This window comes from Lolium perenne, chromosome 4 (assembly GCF_019359855.2).
Source record: "Lolium perenne isolate Kyuss_39 chromosome 4, Kyuss_2.0, whole genome shotgun sequence".
NCBI classification, from domain to species: Eukaryota; Viridiplantae; Streptophyta; class Magnoliopsida; order Poales; family Poaceae; genus Lolium; species Lolium perenne.
In genome coordinates, this window is record NC_067247.2 from 155,900,053 (window position 1) to 155,915,655 (window position 15,603).

Below are 15,603 nucleotides of genomic sequence, written 5' to 3' on the forward strand. Positions count from 1 at the left end.
CCTGCTTCTACGGCAGCACAACCTACACGACACCTACCCCTACCCACCTCTCGCCTCCGCATACACGCCCACGTACGGCTTCTCCCCAAATTGGTCAACTTGGCCACCGCCTGACCTGACTCCTTCCACCACCCCATCCACCTTCTCCTCCGCCACCACAACCTCCACCACATGCGCCTGTAAGCCTGATTTTCCCCCACCACCACCACTCCAAATCAAGAGCACCCCCTAGCCCCAGAGCCTCCGAACCTCCTCTCCTCATCCAATGCCGGCTTCTACAATTCCACATCTACGATGCAGTCACACCACGCGTCGTTGCCCCAACTCCTCGACGGAGGACAACCCTGGGTGAAGTGAAGAAGCACGGGTGATCCTATGCAGCACTACACGTGTTCCTGATTGTGTAATCAGATATGCTTCACCAAACCCTATACATACACATGCCATGGACATCATACGAGTGCGTATAGTCCTCCAAGGCCTGTTAGAGCTCTCTTCAATTCACTCATGGCTAGATCGATCGGTTTCAGGTCAAATAGGAAGAAACTAAATCTTTCACCTCTGGAAACCAAATTATAGAGATTATTATCAAAGAGTTCTACATCTATTTATACTTTTAGCAACGGATAATTACACGAGGCAACCACCTGATGTATACCAGAAACGTGTTAAAAATGAAAAATAAATGAGAGAACATGGAATCAGAAAGATCAACTTCGGCAGCATTTTATACTTTCAAAGCACCACTTCAGATTTGACAGGCTTGGACGTAGGGCGCCAACACTGACGATAACCTCTGTCATTTCGAGAGCAATCCACGGTGGTATTTCTTGGTGGTTTCCCACCGAGCCTGTCAATGTCACAATCTCTCCTCCTAGAGCCATCGTCCTTGCTGGTGTTCCACGAAGCAAGAATTTCGAAGAGTGAACTCCGGGATGGATCTTTTCCTGCTTGTTGGCTTTCCGTATGATTTTCATCCTCAGAAAAATCAGCATCCGAATATTTCCCCACTTGTTCCTTTGCCAAATGGTTTTCATCATCGGAAAATTCGGCATCCGAATCCTGTCCTGCTTGTTGGCTTGCTGTATGATTTTCTTCCGCGTAAAATTTGGCATCCGGATATTTTCCAGCTTTTTGACCTGACAAGTGATTTTCATCATCTGAAAATTCATCGTCTGAATGTGTAGGAGGTTGATAGCGCACCACTTTATCAATTCCTGGATGAGGTTCAACAACGCTGGATATAGGGCCAAGTTCTTCCCAGTCAAAGTTATTACCTTGGTTTTCATTGTCCTTGTAGCTTGCCTGGCCCTTCCCGTTTCTTGCAGCTAACAACTGGGACAACTTGCCTGATATGGCTGTGCTTCGGTCATGTACAGGGTTACACTGCTCCAATGGTCTTCCATTTGTAATAGGAGGACTTGTCCCTTCCATTGTACCGGAATGAAATGGAGCACATTTTCCTCTCGGAGGTAGTGTAAGTTGGAAATGAAAAGTTTCTGAACTACATTCTTTGATCCATTTCTTTTCAGAGATTAACAGATGTACTAACTGATGTATATTTTTCTCATCAAGGCCTTTGAGAAGCCAACAACCGTTCTGTAGTCCATGTGCCAACTCCTCCCTACAAAAAAGAAGCAAATGGTCAACCGATGATTTAACATTACATTTCAGACGAGTACTAGTCCAACATAGGATGAGAATTGCATGAAATGAAATAATGGTACTGCAGCTCGATGAATAGAATACATTTTGGTTTAGGACTGCATGTGTTTCACAAGCATATGTATATATCATCCCCAGTTTAGGAAATATCATCCATATTTGATTTGTGTCAATAAAGAACGACATGAAATCATGAACACAGACGACAAAAGTGTAACTCTAAAGGAAAGGAAAGTAACTATGTAATAAATTGTTTTTTTTATCTGCATGGCCCAGCATCATCACCAGGCTACACCATGCAATTTCGTATTACTTTGGTGCTCTCACAGGTGATAAGTTTCTGCAAGGGCTTATGGGCAAATCATTTGCTTGCAATATAGTATGATGGATCACCCACTCAAAATCACACTGCAATGTTGTCCCCCTAGATGTGACAACGACAATGCAGCTTATTGGTTACTAGTAATCAGGATATTCGGACTAATGCACATCGATCTCCTAAGAAGTTGAAGAATTTTGGAAGGGGGGTGTAGACGGCAACTGAGGAAGTGAAATTTGGATACATGTGGAAGGTAGGAAATGGTAAATCTATTAGATTTTAGGAGGACATCTGGTTTGGCAATACACCCCTAGCCCCCCAATTTTTTGACATTTATTTTATAGTCAACCAACAAATAAAACCATTGCCGATCTCTTGGATGGCTCTCAGCTTCGATGCACTTTTAGGAGAACTTTTACAGAAGATTTGATGAAATAATGGTATGAGATTTTAGCTATGCTCTATTACTTTTATTGTCCAAGATCTTATGATTTGCCCTGATGAATCCAATGGGGTCTATTCATCCAAATCTTTATATGCTATCATTAACTTTAGAGGAGTGAAGCCAATTTATTTACCTGCAGTTTGGAGTTCGAAAATCCCTCCTATAGTTCAAATTTTCCTTTGGCTTCTCTCTCAGAATAAGGTTATGACTAGAGATAACTTGAGGAAGAGAGGAATTCCTAAACCTCTAGAATGTAGCTTGTATAGAGAAATAGAATCTGTTTCACATGTTCTTTGATTGCATTGTATCTGAACTGCTCTGGAAGGATGTGTTCAAAATCTTTTATGTGATGATCTCTGATTTCCTTGCCTTAGCTTCCAAATGGTTGTGTAATACTAGATACTTGCAACTTAATATTGTTTCTTCTGCTGTTTTTTGGAGCATTTGGAACAATAGGAGCTCGATTTTGTTTAACAGAAAAACCTGGATTAATATAAACAGGTGTGGCAGCTTGCCCTAGGTTATCTGAGGGACTGGAAGGTGCCATTCAAGGACCAGGAGTGGGCTCTGGTGGATCAATTCAGAAGCTTGCTCCTGAGAAAACTCAGATCGCCACTGGAGCTGGAGCCAGACTGAGCTGTCCATCTTTCGGTTGGATCACCTCCTGGAAGCCTTCAGCGAGCCTGGCGCCACATGAAGGGAGAGCTTCTCTAGCTTACCTCCAAGAGCATCCTGATGATGATTCTGTGCATGTGGTGATGGGATGAAGCCTGTTTGCTATGTTTTGCTGTTGGCTGTCGAGGTGTTAAGTGCTTTAAAAATTTCATAGTCTTGTTTTGGTCTAGGCTGGGCTTGAGATGGTTTCGCCTGCGGCGCATTCCTTTCCCTCCCTTTCGGCTTGCAGTTACTTCTAGCGTGAAAAGAAAACTCTAGGTCTTTGTGTTTCCTGGTTTATCTGTAAGATACAAAACGCTATGGTTTGCCTTTTCAATGAAAAAGGGAGCCGGGGAGCGGGCCCTGTTCATCTAAAAAATTGTTGGAGAATGAAAAAAGGGATTAGCTCAGGTTTTTGAAAAAGAATCTACTCACTACGATGAAAACACTACTACCATGCACCTTATGCATGGTGCCATGAGTGTAAGATAAAGTGTCAGCATTTTCTTGAAAATTGCACAATATCCCAAGAGGTACCATGGGATCAGCTTAAGAACAAAATCGTGGCCTTATAGGTTTCAGAACATCAAGCTACTGTTCTCATTGTAGTTATACATTTACAACTGGTTCTTTACCAAATAGCTATTGCAAGTTTGTAACTCCAGGTTAAATTATATGAGATCTCGAAATATTTACTACTTGTAGAATTTGAGGCCAATGTTCCCAACATATATGCTGGAAAATATAAGAAATAAAGGAAGAAGCCTGAAAGATAGATTACCTTGCCTTTGCTTCTGAAACAAGTTCTAATCCATGAGGGGTTAACAAATATTCTTCTAGTGCATCCCAGAAGTAAGATTTTTCAAACATTTCAACTCCTACTTGCGCCCCCCTTGCACAGTCAGCTATCTTAACAGATGCAGATCCTTTCTCCGAGTCTATCCTTGTTCCATCAGTGGCATCTGTATGATTTCTATTATCTTGTTTATCAGATTTTCCAGATGACCACCAGCTTGCTGCCCAGCTAAATATTCCTTTGTTGCTTTCTCCGAAACCTTGTATCTTTCCAGCTTCGCTGATGTCGACTGTTTTGTTAGAGTAATTCTTTGTATTCACAAAATTCCCCTTGGCATCTAATTCAAAACAGTTATTAGAAGGGTCATTTGACAAACTAGTGCTAAATGCTGAATTGTTAGCAAGACCTTTCCCATCAGGAGTTGCTGCATCATTGAACCCTTTAGAAAAAGTAGCATCATTACACGGATAGACCTGGGGCTTAGTGGGCTTAGGACCATTCCATAGAATCTGAATCCTTTCAAATAGCCCCTTTTTACTAATAGTACCTTGCAGCCCTGAAGAGGGAGTTCCAGCAGCGATCACCGTATCAGCTTCCATATGGCAGGCAGGTGATTCTGCGGGCTTAATAAAATCTATGGGTGGAAATTTCCTTTGATCTCTAGAAAATGGATCAAACGGGGAAGATGGAGCATCAATTACCAGATTTTTCTGTTGTTTCGGAGGTAATATATCTGATGGAGAACTTGGGGCATTAGATAATGGTGACTTGCCATTCTTCATCTCAATGAAGCGCTTTCCATTATCATTACTTTGAGCAGAACTCATTCTTTTGAAGTTCTTCCCATTAACTACAGCAGGTCGACTATCACCTGGTAGAGGATCTATAAATTTGACATAACAAGGAATAGATTGGAGCAGATCAGAGAAGTTTTTGAAGCCTAATAATCGATTATCCACAACCCCCTTCCTTTTAAGTTCTGATAGAAGATCTTCAAGATTGACCCCTTCAGGATAATAGTTCAGTACTATCCTAATCATGTTGGCCACATATCCAGGGACTGTAGGTGGCTTCTCTGGCTCCTTGGTCTCAATGAAGCGTTTTCCCTCACCATTACTTTGTCCAGAATTCAGCCTTGTAAAACTTTTTTCACCAACTACAGCAGGTTGACTATCACCTGGTACAGAATCTATAACCTTGAAATAATCAGGCCCGCTGACCTCAGATTTGGGGACTATAGGTGGCTTCTCCGGCTTCTTTGTATGCAATGGTACATTCATGGATTGCTCTGGTTCTGCATTCAGGAAGGGGTCATCAAGATCTCCCCTGTAGTGACCATACCAAGAGCCAGACAAACCATCAGGTGGGTGGTTAAAATGTTTCCGGGAAAACCCAACCCCTTCAATTAACGCATCCCACGGCCACATAATTGTTGCTGCACTGCACATAACACTGGGCTCAGTATTAGGGCAGGCTAGCAGCACATTATAGTTGCTCATCCGAAGGCGATGCAGAATATTTGCGAAGTGCTTATCTCCAGATATAAGGAAGAAATGGGCTGGCGGAGGGTTTTGAGCAATCCAATAGACAAGATCAGCCATGAGTGATCTGTCAGAATCAGGCTTTCCACCTAGACAAGGTCAATTGCATCATTAGTACTATGAGACCAAACAGCAGCAGAAGATAACTATCTAAGTGAAACATATGCATTAAGAGTAATTCACAAGTGAGCTCTATTTAACTTGAAGTGACAAAAGTAGAGTTGTAGATTAGAAGAAGTACGCAGAGACTAGATGTGAGTTCGAATCCAGTAATTTGCACTTCCCAAAATAGCGCTAGCATCACAATGGTAAACAAGCGAGAAGGCTCCCCTACACTGTCCATCCACTTATTTACCAGTGGTGTTGGGTTACAAAAAATCTCCTGACAAAAAATTGTTTAAAAAGCCATTTCTTTACATGCCGCACACATATTGCCTACATTTTTTTCTTTCCTTTTTTAGTGATCTCAAGTCCTCAACTTATAGAAACTTGAAGGGGGGAAAATCTAAGGTCAATTGAAATGATCCCTCCACAATGATATGTTCGTAAGTGGTAACAATTGAGGTGTGCTTAGGGCATATGCAGTAACAATATCCGGTAAATACGGAACAAAGAGTCATCTAGAATTTGCTTCCATTTTCAGCATTTATGCACAAAACATTGCAACTTCTTGCAAAAAATCCAATCCCATAATACCCCGCCCTGCCAAACTACATGCAATCTAGACAACCAGAAGCATATTGAAAAGCGAATATTTCTGTAGTGCATTCAGAGGCATGAAGTGATAGATATCGTTCCCCAATTCGTGGGGTACAGAAACAAAAAAAAGTAAATGGTGGCGGAAGTGGAGGACGCAACTGGGGGGGACGTGCGAGAACGCGACGCCGGTAGCCGCGAGGACCTCCTGGACGCTGCGGCGGAGCGTGAAGACGTCGCCGAAGGCGGTGATCTCGACGGGCCCTCGGATGCCGGCGGCGCGCAGCGCCGCCGTGATGCGCGGGGCCACGCGGCAGGGGTTAGCGCCGGGCGGAAGCTGGCACATCTGGAAGTCCCACCACACCGACACCTTCACCGCCTTGCTCTCCTCCTGCTGCTGTGGATGCCCCCTCCACCGCTCGCCGCCGCCGCCATAGGACGCGCCCCCGCCGGCGGCGTGCGAGCAGAGGCTCCGAACAGCCCGTACACGTACGAGAAGGAAGGGGTAGCCGCGGCGCGCGAGCGCTTGGGACATGGTCGCGAACGGCAGCGTCGCTCGCCGTGTGGACGACCGACGGCGAGCAGGGCGAGGCAGCGGCGGTGGCGCTGGGGTTTCTCCAGGGCTTATGGCAGATGGCAAGTTCTTGGTGGGCTTTCTATTGCTTAGGCCGAAACATGGGCCGGGCTTATGGGCTCAGTTTGGCCTGTTCAACGAGGATCTGAAGGCCCATTGCGATGAAAGCCCAGGAACGAGAGCGTAAAGAGGCTGGCTCCGCACTCGGCGCGGTCCGCAGAGAGCGGCGGGGCGATTGATTTCACCGGCGTTGGTATTGGTAGCGGTGCGCGACGCCGCCAGCCGCGAGCCCGATCCTTCTCCGGCGGTCCGGCTGCCGCCTGGCGCGATGGAGACGGCGCACGAGGTGGCCATCTACATTGACCGCTTCCACAACCTCGACTTGTTCCACCAAGGGTAACGATCGACGAGGGCCCTGTACATTTTCCCTCCTTCAATTGGTGTTCTCTCTTGTATTGATTCGCTGATTCTCTGTCGGGTAGTTGGATACATGATATGCGATATTTCTTCAGATGAAGGTTACATTTCTATGCGGAATTTGACTGCTTGGTTGTTTTATTTTACTTTTGTTTCTTTGCGGGGAACATGCTTGGTAATTTTACACTACAATTTTGTTCATCTGTCCATTTTTCTGAGAAATATTTGTGGAAAAATCCGTCCATTTTCTCTATCATGTGGACGCTGTGAAATTTGATTCTTTCTTATGATGTTCGCTTGTGTGTGCGTGCAGATGGTACCGGATGAAGATTAGTGCAGCATGGGAGCAGGATGACGGCAGGGCACCGGTGACGCCGGCCAGGGTTGCTCAGTACGAAGGTTCTTACATCTCATCACCCGGAAAACGAAAATTCTGTCTCCATTTACATTTCCTGCGCGATCATTTTTTTAATGATCCGGAGCTGCGTGTGTGGGTGGAAGTTAATGTCTAAAATTGTTCGCCTTAATGATATATCTGCCAAGTCTGCAATGAGCTTGCGAATCGCGCCGAGCCCAATGAAGCTCTTCGATGATTTCCAAATGCCAGTAATTGATGCGATCTATTGTGTGTGTTGATAAAGAGCAAAACGACTTACTTTGTGGGAGATTTTGGTTTGGCATTGTTAATATCCAATATTTAGCCTGACTATCATAGGAAGTATGTTCTGTAAATTGGGGGGATTCCGAACGCATGTTGTGCATGATTGTTCTGCAATCCTGTGCTTTTATTGGTAGCCAGTCTCAGATTATTATATTACTACTACTCCCTCTGATCATAATTACCCTAGGTTTTTGGTTTCGTCAAAGTAAAACTTTGCAAAGTTTGACCAAATGTATAGGGAAAAGTATCAACATCTACACTATATAATCAGTATTATATTATTAGAATATAATAAAATATATTTTCATATTATATGAATTTGGTAGGATGGTGTTTATTTTTTTTTGTTACATATTTAGTCAAACTTCATAAATCTTTACTTTGAGTAAACCCAGAACGCATGGTAAAAACAGAGCGAGTATGACCAACATGCTAGACAACCAACAAAAGTAAAAGTGCTTGTGCATATCTGATTATTTGCCATATGAAAGCCATTCTCTATTCTTTTCTAGTATATCTTGAATAAAATTAATTCATAATTGGTTTATATCTTCATTTGCTTTGATTAGTTTAGGCAGTTTTGGTTTGTTCAGTTCTGGTCGATGCGACACTTGTGGTGTTGTAATCTTGTGTTATTGGTGTTTATCCTAGTACAATTGACACATTTTGATGCGGGCCCAAGAAAAAGAAAAATTTAGAATGCAAAAACATATCTTGTTGGCAAATAATTTAATACAGCAAAGTGGTAGGTGGATTTTCCGTGCTGGTACATTTCTGTTGTTAAGTATCCTTTGAAATTATCAACCTTTTGTCTAACAGATAATGACATGGTAGGTTGATTGTGCAGCTACTGATATTGGTGCAAAGCGTGCATTTGGCTCTTGGAAAATAGATGACGTTGACAACAGCTTCTATACACAGCCATTTAGAATTAAATATGCTAGACAAGATATTTATCTATCACTTATGGTTTCTTTCTACATACCGAACAGTGAAGATGAGGTTGGGTTTTACAAAGTTCTATTTTTCATGTCAATCATGTTTTGTATAGCGTCATCTGAACAGTTGTCTATTCTAGGGTCCAGCAACTTCTTCAGTTATATTGAAGTTTGAGCTACTATATGTTCCAACATTGGGGAACAGGTGAGTCTGTATTTTATTTCCATGTTTTTATCTTGTTTTGCATGCTCTCATATGTTCTTCATTGTAGAGTACATGGTTGACTTCGTCAATACTGAAACATGTTCTTTCCTGTATTACAGGATAGAAACTGAAGATCCAAGTGACAAATATGTGGCCCCTGTGCATGAGTTTAGGATCCCACATAGGGCACTCCTGGGTTTGCACACATATTGTCCTGTCCATTTTGACGCTTTCCACCCTGTGCTTGTTGAACTGAGCATACATATAGTGTACCTGAAAGCTGGTGTGACTAAATCGTCACTGAAGGTACACAGGTTTGTGATGCTTTAGCTTGAATATTATTCTTAAATACTTCTTATCTTCCAGAATGCAAATATCCGCTTTCTCCTTTTTTTATTCTAAAATAATAAAGTACAGATCCGAATTTATATGCTAATTATAAATGCATTAAGAATAGGCTACAGTACATAAGCTTATGCTTATGCCAGGCAGTAGGCATATCATGCCCCTGAATACAATTGTTTTTTCAATCACTTGTCCTCTCATTAAATTGGTGGGTAAAATGTATCAGTTGCAGTCATTCGAGCAAGGTTCAGCCTTGAAGTCATATGATATTGTAAAGGCATTATTAACTTCTAGAGAACTGTTGCTCGAGGAAGTGAAGACGATCAGTAATGCTATTGGTAAGAATCTTGAAGATGTGGATGGTACTGATTTGACTCTTGGTAAATACGAGTCAGTTAACGCAACAAAGTCAAGCTTTCCTAATTATACTAACGGGCTCCCTGTAACCCCAAAGTATATTGGCCGGCGGATTGGCATTTTACAAGATCTTCTAGAGGTACTTCATTTTCTCTGTTAACAAGTGAACTACTGCCAAAGTTACAATATGATAACTTTTCTGATTCGATACATTCTCTTCCAAGTTATTTCAGATATCTGATGATGTGGTTCAGAGCACTAGCGATGTTATGCTGTACACTCTTTCCAAGGAAGAATTGTTAGAATTATTTGAAACTGTGAGCAACCAACTTACTATCATATGGAATGGCTTTCTGAAATTTCATAGGTGAGGTTAATTATTTTCTTTGTGTTACTTCATAAGATGGGTATTTTCCATTTCTTTGATGTGTTAGCACTTAAAACGTGGTTACATGGGAGAGCTTCCTCCCTTAACTATACGTTGTTAGAAAGAAATGAAGCACCCTGTGGAGGCTGCCTCCCACATAGGTGGGTGAGCTCATGGGCGTATGCTCTAACCAACCAGCGCCACTATTTGCTAACATTTTGGAGTATTTCATGGAACATGGTATTCAGCCAAATTATGGTTGGTCTGCTGCAGGTCAAATAAAATGAAGATATTGGATTACTTGCATGATATTTGGGATGTTGATCGGAAATCAGAATGGTCAATATGGATTGTTCATTCCAAAATTGAGATTCCACATCGCTACATGCACAGTGTGTCTGACAGTTCATCTCCTCGCCATTCACTTCGGAGGGCTTCCAGTTCAAAGAAGCTCCACCATGATGTAATTGCCTTCTCTCAAATGTTTACAATGAAGTATGTGTGATTCTCTTGCCAGTGTTTTACAGTTCCATATATTTTGTAGCCTGTACAAAATGCCTCTTCACGAGCTGAACTCCACAGAAAAAGTATTGCACAAATGAAGGTCAGTCTTTAAATAAGTATTGGAATAATTTATAAGTGCTATCTTGCTCGGTGAGAGGGGACTAATGCGAAGTCCACTGCAGATTAACGCACGGTCTGTTCAAGATATGCATATTTATGCTAATCCTTCGCGTGTTCCTGTTGTTCTTATAGAACAACATGTTATGATCGTTCCGCAACATGGTTGTAGCAAGGATTTGTTGGCAAATGCTCAAGATCCAAATAACATTTTGCCAACTAACCTACAAGAAGATTCTGTAACGGGGAATCCTAGTGGTGGTAAAAACAGTGGACACGTCTTACGAGCTGTCATTTTTGTGCATGGATTTCAAGTAAGTTTTTTTGGACTGGTGCATCGATTTGGATCTTCCTGGTACACATTTAATTGGAAATTTTGATTATGTCAAAAAACAGGGGCATCATCTGGATCTTTGTCTTATTCGAAATCAATGGCTTTTGCGTGATCCTGGAGCTGAGTGCCTATTGTCTGAGACAAATGAAGATAGAACGTATGGAGATTTTAAAGAAATGGGTAAAAGGCTTGCTAGTGAAGTACTCTCGTTCCTGAAAAATAAACTGGACAAGTATTCGAGACACGGAGGATGCAAAGAGTTGAAGCTTAGTTTTGTCGGTCACTCCATTGGGAACATCATCATCAGAAGTGCCCTATCAGGTATTTTCAACCTGACATTTCTTCCAACCAACCCATGTGCATGTGACTAATCAGTTACTTCCATTCAACAGATCCCAAATTGCAGCCATTTTTGAAGAACCTCTACACATACATGTCGATATCAGGGCCTCACTTAGGTTATTGGTATAGCTCAAATTCTTTGTTCAACTCCGGCCTCTGGCTTATGAAAAGGCTCAAGGGACTGCAATGCATGCATCAGCTCACTTTCACTGATGAACAAGACCCCCAGAATACATTCTTTTATAGGCTTTGCAAGGTATATTCGTTAAATATATGTTCTTCATGGTGGAATCTTGCCAACCCGAATATTCAGCATGGCAAGGACTTGTATGAGATGTTTTCTACAGTTAGAAGTAGAACGAGGATCATATGCCATCCTCGTGTATGCACTTACTTTTGTGTATTTTTTCAGCTCAAGACACTGGAAAACTTCAAAAACATCATTTTGGTATCTTCACCACAGGTACTTAATATGAGCACCATGCTCTTTCTTTGGAATGCCCAACTAGCCATTCCGTTAAAGGACCAGCAAGTTTACTCGTAAATCTTATCACAATCGTGTTGTGCTAGGATGGTTACGTCCCGTATCATTCAGCGAGAATCGACCTCTGCCCGGCCTCGTCGACAGATAGCTCGAAGAAGGGCCAAGTGTTCACCGAAATGCTTAACAACTGCCTGGACCAGATCCGGGCGCCCACCTCGGAGGAGCGGGTGTTCATGCGCTGTGATGTGAGCTTTGACCAGTCCGCACAACGACGGGACCTCAACTCCATGGTCGGTAGGGCTGCACACGTGGAGTTCCTGGAGAATGACATGTATGCCAGGTTCATCATGTGGTCCTTCCCGGAATTGTTCCAGTGATGAATGAGGAGGCATCGTAGACTGGAGCTGAGGATCACACACCGACCATGACCATGTGCGTGAATAGAGTGTGGCACTATAAGTTTCTTTGTCGGTGTTGACTCTGACAGTTTTTGACCGGAACTGGCAAGAAGCAGCCTATTTCAAATAGTTGTCATGGTTGTGAACCGGTCAATGCATAGCCGGAGGGCGCCACCCCAATTTTGCAAAGAAAAAATCACATTCACATACGCAAAGAAGTAGAGTACGTAGTATTGACAGCTGATGGAAATGCAAGATGATATGTATTAGTGGGACGTGGGAGTACATATTCTTAAGGAAGTGGCTGATAGGCAAAAGCTGTCCGCGTAGAGGCAGTGGCGCCACAGCAAGCAGCCCAGATTGCAATCCAAATGGTCGTCACCCGATAGATTGCCTGGTTCCTAAGCGACGGATGTTGAGATGAATTCTGAGTTTCTGACTAGGGAGCAACTTTGAATAATCATTGAAGTTCAGCACTTACAAAAATTACTCATACTTACTCAATACAAATGATATTATCCAAGTAACTTCAACATTTAATAGATTATATATACAATAAAATCTGATTGTTTTTCTCATTTCCATTAGGGCATATTTCTAACGATCATAGTCCTATCCCATATTCTCATTCCCTAGTAATTACAATTTACATTATACAAAAATAGCAATGCAATCTTTCTAATTAATCACAACATGACTACCACATATATACAGAATATATATACATTCAGAACACCTAGGTATCCAGATCCCTAGTGGCTATGAGGAAATTGATTGGCCCAGATAATTTGGTGAAAATGTATTTAGCTATGAGTGGCGGTCGAGATCGAGTGGATTTCCTCCTCGACCCTCTTGGCTTGGAGCCAGATATCCAACTAATTCAGTCGGCACCACTGCAAACCATATATAAACTCACCAACTAATGCTCCTGAGATCAATTGATCTGGGGAAGTGGTTCCCTCTCCCTGCACTCATTGGGTGACATCGACATGGATGCTGAGCTGGCCAATGGCGGTGTGGATTGGCAGCATATGCTCGTCCAAGTGGAAAATGAGATCGCCCGCCAATAGGAATGGCGGTATCTTCATGTACAGGAGCTATTGCTGGTGGTGTTGTTGTTGCATGGAGGCTTACCTTCATGATCACGAGAGGCGAGCCAATTGGCACCGCAACTACTGATCGCGCCAGCGGGATGACGGAGCCAGAAGAGGAGGGGGCGAGCTCCACCATCTCATCGGTTCCACGGTCGAAGAGAACCATGTTATCCTCGTCTCGGAACTGTGGGATGTGCGCGAAGATTTTGCCATAGACGTGGGTGGTGGTGGTAGCAGCAAGGTTGACATGAACGGTGGCCTCCACGGCGTTGCTTAACATCGCGCACGTCACAACGATGTTGCCATTGTCTGTAGTGATGCTAGATTCAACCATGGAATCGGTGTCATCGGCGTCACACTCCCAGAGCGTGGCTCCGTCGACATCGTCAGATTCGTCGGAGCTGGGGAGATCGACTTTCACGGCGAAGCTCCCGCCATCGGCTGAGATGGCCCTGTGTGGTCCGGTGAGTACCAAATCTGTAAAATCCTGCATATAAATCATACCGATCAGTGAGTGCAATTCTTTGCCTTTATGGCTTGCTAGTTTAAAACGTACGTTCAAATGGCCGGGATACTAATAGGAATACCCCTTGAGTGAACCCTTGAATATTTTTTCAAAACTTGTAAAGGTTGAATGTAATATACTAATATGCCAACATCCATATCCATAGCAGCAAGAAATAAAGCACACATGCATGGAACATACCTCAGGGTTGCTGATGCGAGCACGCCCTCGTCCTTGATCGTTTTCGTAGACGATCTGGCCGCATGTTCCGTCGAAGACGGCGATGGTTCCGACTACGGGGAAGTTAGTCCTCGTGCCAAACACCTCCACCAGGGGTCGACCAGAGACACCGGGTGGCAGATGCTGCCACCGGCCATGGTTCGCAGGCGGCGGTGGCTGCTGCTGGGGTCGGCCAGCAGGGCCAGCAGTTTCGGCATTCAGCTGGCCAGCGACGGCTTTGCCCATGATCCTGATGTTCCTCCGTTCGTGTTTGGGACGAGATCTTGTCTAGCCCATCAGCAAGCGCCAAATATTTATTCGACAGCTCCGTAGGTAGCCCAAGCTAGTCCAAATGTATCTTGCCGGCCGGCCTCACGCTCTAGCAAACTGAATAGGGTCTTGTTCTCTTGGACCACCCGTCCGCTCATCTTCACATTGTTCTTGCCGGGTGTCGTTTTGCCATTGTAATTGTCATTCATGCAGTTCCACACAGGCTACATGACCGATAGACATTTGTTGCTTGAATGCTTCACAAGTTCACAACCTAAAACGTGCGGCGTCACTAGATTTGTCAATAACAGGGAACATGGAAACATTCATAAATTCTGAGGAGAGTTTGAGAAATATGTAGGTGAAGAACGGAAATGAGAATCTTCATATGAATATGTTCGCACTTTCTTTAATTAAAGAATAATCGCAGTTCTGCCGGATAGGAGGACTCGGAGAATATCTACAGGGCACAATATAATTACATGTTTTTTTAAAAAAACAAAGCAAGACTGCTATTTTCATTAGTAGTTTGGCCGGTTAATTAGCGGGAAACCGGCCTAAGACCGTAACACTCCCTTGTCGATCGTCATGGAGCACGGCCGTCCCAAGGGTGCACAACCACAATGGCAACCCACACAAGCTACACAGAGAGTTAAGGTGAACATCTTCGCGGGAGGTTGTCTCCTAGGATCATCGTCATCGCGTAGCGGCGACTCCGACATCCTTGAAAGACTTCGCAAACAACACCGTGAAGCCCACATTGGCCTATTCCAAGAAGATGACCCATAGCGAAGGGACATGCGGTTCCAATTCTACCGACGATATCCAGATGAAAAGCGTAAGACCCGCATCGTGGAAGCTCAGACACGCCGAGATAGAGGCCAACTAACAAGGTATTTCCGAGACCAACCATCACTCTTCAACGCCGTCGTCGCCACACAGGCCACCACGTGGAACTCCGGCATCAACGGTTAGCCATTGGCCGACCAGGATATCGTGTGCATCCAACCCACCAAGAGCCACGAAAGGCAGCACGATCTTCAAGGCGACACCCCAACGGAGGAAAGCGACGCAAGAGGGCGACGCTCATCGCCCGATCCAACGGGTCTAGGATTTCACCCGAAGATCTTGTTTGGAGGTTGCAGAGGTCGAGGAAGAATCCACAAGTACGCCTACAATGAGAAAGCGATGGCCGCAGGAGCCATCACCAATGGTTGTATAAATCCAGCCAAACTTCCCCTCATAGCTTCCAGACCACCACCTCATGCAAGCGGAACTAGACGGTTGATACGTCTCCAACGTATCTATAATTTCTGATGTTCCATGCTAGTTTTATGATAATACCTACATGTTTTG

General features: G+C 43.8%; 3 protein-coding genes across 7 annotated transcripts; 1 reads left to right on the forward strand and 2 right to left on the reverse strand.

Moving 5' to 3' along the window:
- Positions 1-553: 553 nt before the first annotated feature.
- LOC127294243 (uncharacterized) lies at positions 554-6,739 on the reverse strand. 2 transcript variants are annotated; one of them, XM_071818858.1, is made up of 4 exons: positions 6,279-6,739; positions 3,865-5,509; positions 1,207-1,624; positions 554-1,010 (listed from the first exon to the last, which is right to left on the reverse strand). In XM_071818858.1, the coding sequence occupies exons 1-4, from the start codon at positions 6,649-6,651 to the stop codon at positions 711-713; spliced, it is 2,736 nt and encodes a 911-aa protein (XP_071674959.1). In that variant the 5' UTR covers positions 6,652-6,739; the 3' UTR covers positions 554-710. The 2 variants fall into 2 exon arrangements, with proteins under 2 accessions (XP_071674959.1, XP_051179979.1); XM_051324019.1 differs by having other exon boundaries at positions 554-1,624.
- Positions 6,740-6,918: 179 nt separating this feature from the next.
- Positions 6,919-12,467, forward strand: LOC127294244 (uncharacterized). 4 transcript variants are annotated; one of them, XM_051324020.2, is made up of 14 exons: positions 6,919-7,086; positions 7,421-7,506; positions 8,616-8,770; positions 8,847-8,911; positions 9,031-9,217; positions 9,483-9,752; positions 9,838-9,980; positions 10,254-10,443; positions 10,525-10,584; positions 10,667-10,915; positions 10,998-11,256; positions 11,328-11,533; positions 11,690-11,740; positions 11,848-12,467. In XM_051324020.2, exons 1-14 carry the CDS (start codon positions 7,019-7,021, stop codon positions 12,136-12,138), a joined length of 2,280 nt encoding a protein of 759 aa, XP_051179980.1. In that variant the 5' UTR covers positions 6,919-7,018; the 3' UTR covers positions 12,139-12,467. The 4 variants fall into 4 exon arrangements, with proteins under 4 accessions (XP_051179980.1, XP_051179981.1, XP_051179982.1 ...); XM_051324021.2 differs by having other exon boundaries at positions 9,489-9,752; positions 11,848-12,466; XM_051324022.2 differs by having other exon boundaries at positions 9,847-9,980; positions 11,848-12,462.
- Positions 12,468-12,874: 407 nt separating this feature from the next.
- Positions 12,875-14,366, reverse strand: LOC127348696 (uncharacterized). The gene is made up of 2 exons (XM_051374637.2): positions 13,960-14,366; positions 12,875-13,740 (listed from the first exon to the last, which is right to left on the reverse strand). The coding sequence occupies exons 1-2, from the start codon at positions 14,221-14,223 to the stop codon at positions 13,072-13,074; spliced, it is 933 nt and encodes a 310-aa protein (XP_051230597.1). The 5' UTR covers positions 14,224-14,366; the 3' UTR covers positions 12,875-13,071.
- Positions 14,367-15,603: the final 1,237 nt, after the last annotated feature.

What these genes read in the sequence shown, in the direction of transcription:
- LOC127348696 (XM_051374637.2), bottom strand. Translation starts at nt 14,223, where the DNA reads ATGGGCAAAGCCGTCGCTGGCCAGCTGAATGCCGAAACTGCTGGCCCT. An exon ending in CTCGCATCAGCAACCCTGAG is followed by an intron (nt 13,741 to 13,959) that starts GTATGTTCCATG and finishes ATTTATATGCAG; the next exon opens with GATTTTACAGATTTGGTACT.
- LOC127294243 (XM_051324019.1), bottom strand. Translation starts at nt 6,651, where the DNA reads ATGTCCCAAGCGCTCGCGCGCCGCGGCTACCCCTTCCTTCTCGTACGT. An exon ending in GTTCTCGCACGTCCCCCCCA is followed by an intron (nt 5,510 to 6,278) that starts GTTGCGTCCTCC and finishes GACCTTGTCTAG; the next exon opens with GTGGAAAGCCTGATTCTGAC. An exon ending in GTTTCAGAAGCAAAGGCAAG is followed by an intron (nt 1,625 to 3,864) that starts GTAATCTATCTT and finishes TCTTTTTTGTAG; the next exon opens with GGAGGAGTTGGCACATGGAC.
- LOC127294244 (XM_051324020.2), top strand. Translation starts at nt 7,019, where the DNA reads ATGGAGACGGCGCACGAGGTGGCCATCTACATTGACCGCTTCCACAAC. An exon ending in AAAGTATTGCACAAATGAAG is followed by an intron (nt 10,585 to 10,666) that starts GTCAGTCTTTAA and finishes AGTCCACTGCAG; the next exon opens with ATTAACGCACGGTCTGTTCA. An exon ending in TCTTTTATAGGCTTTGCAAG is followed by an intron (nt 11,534 to 11,689) that starts GTATATTCGTTA and finishes GTATTTTTTCAG; the next exon opens with CTCAAGACACTGGAAAACTT.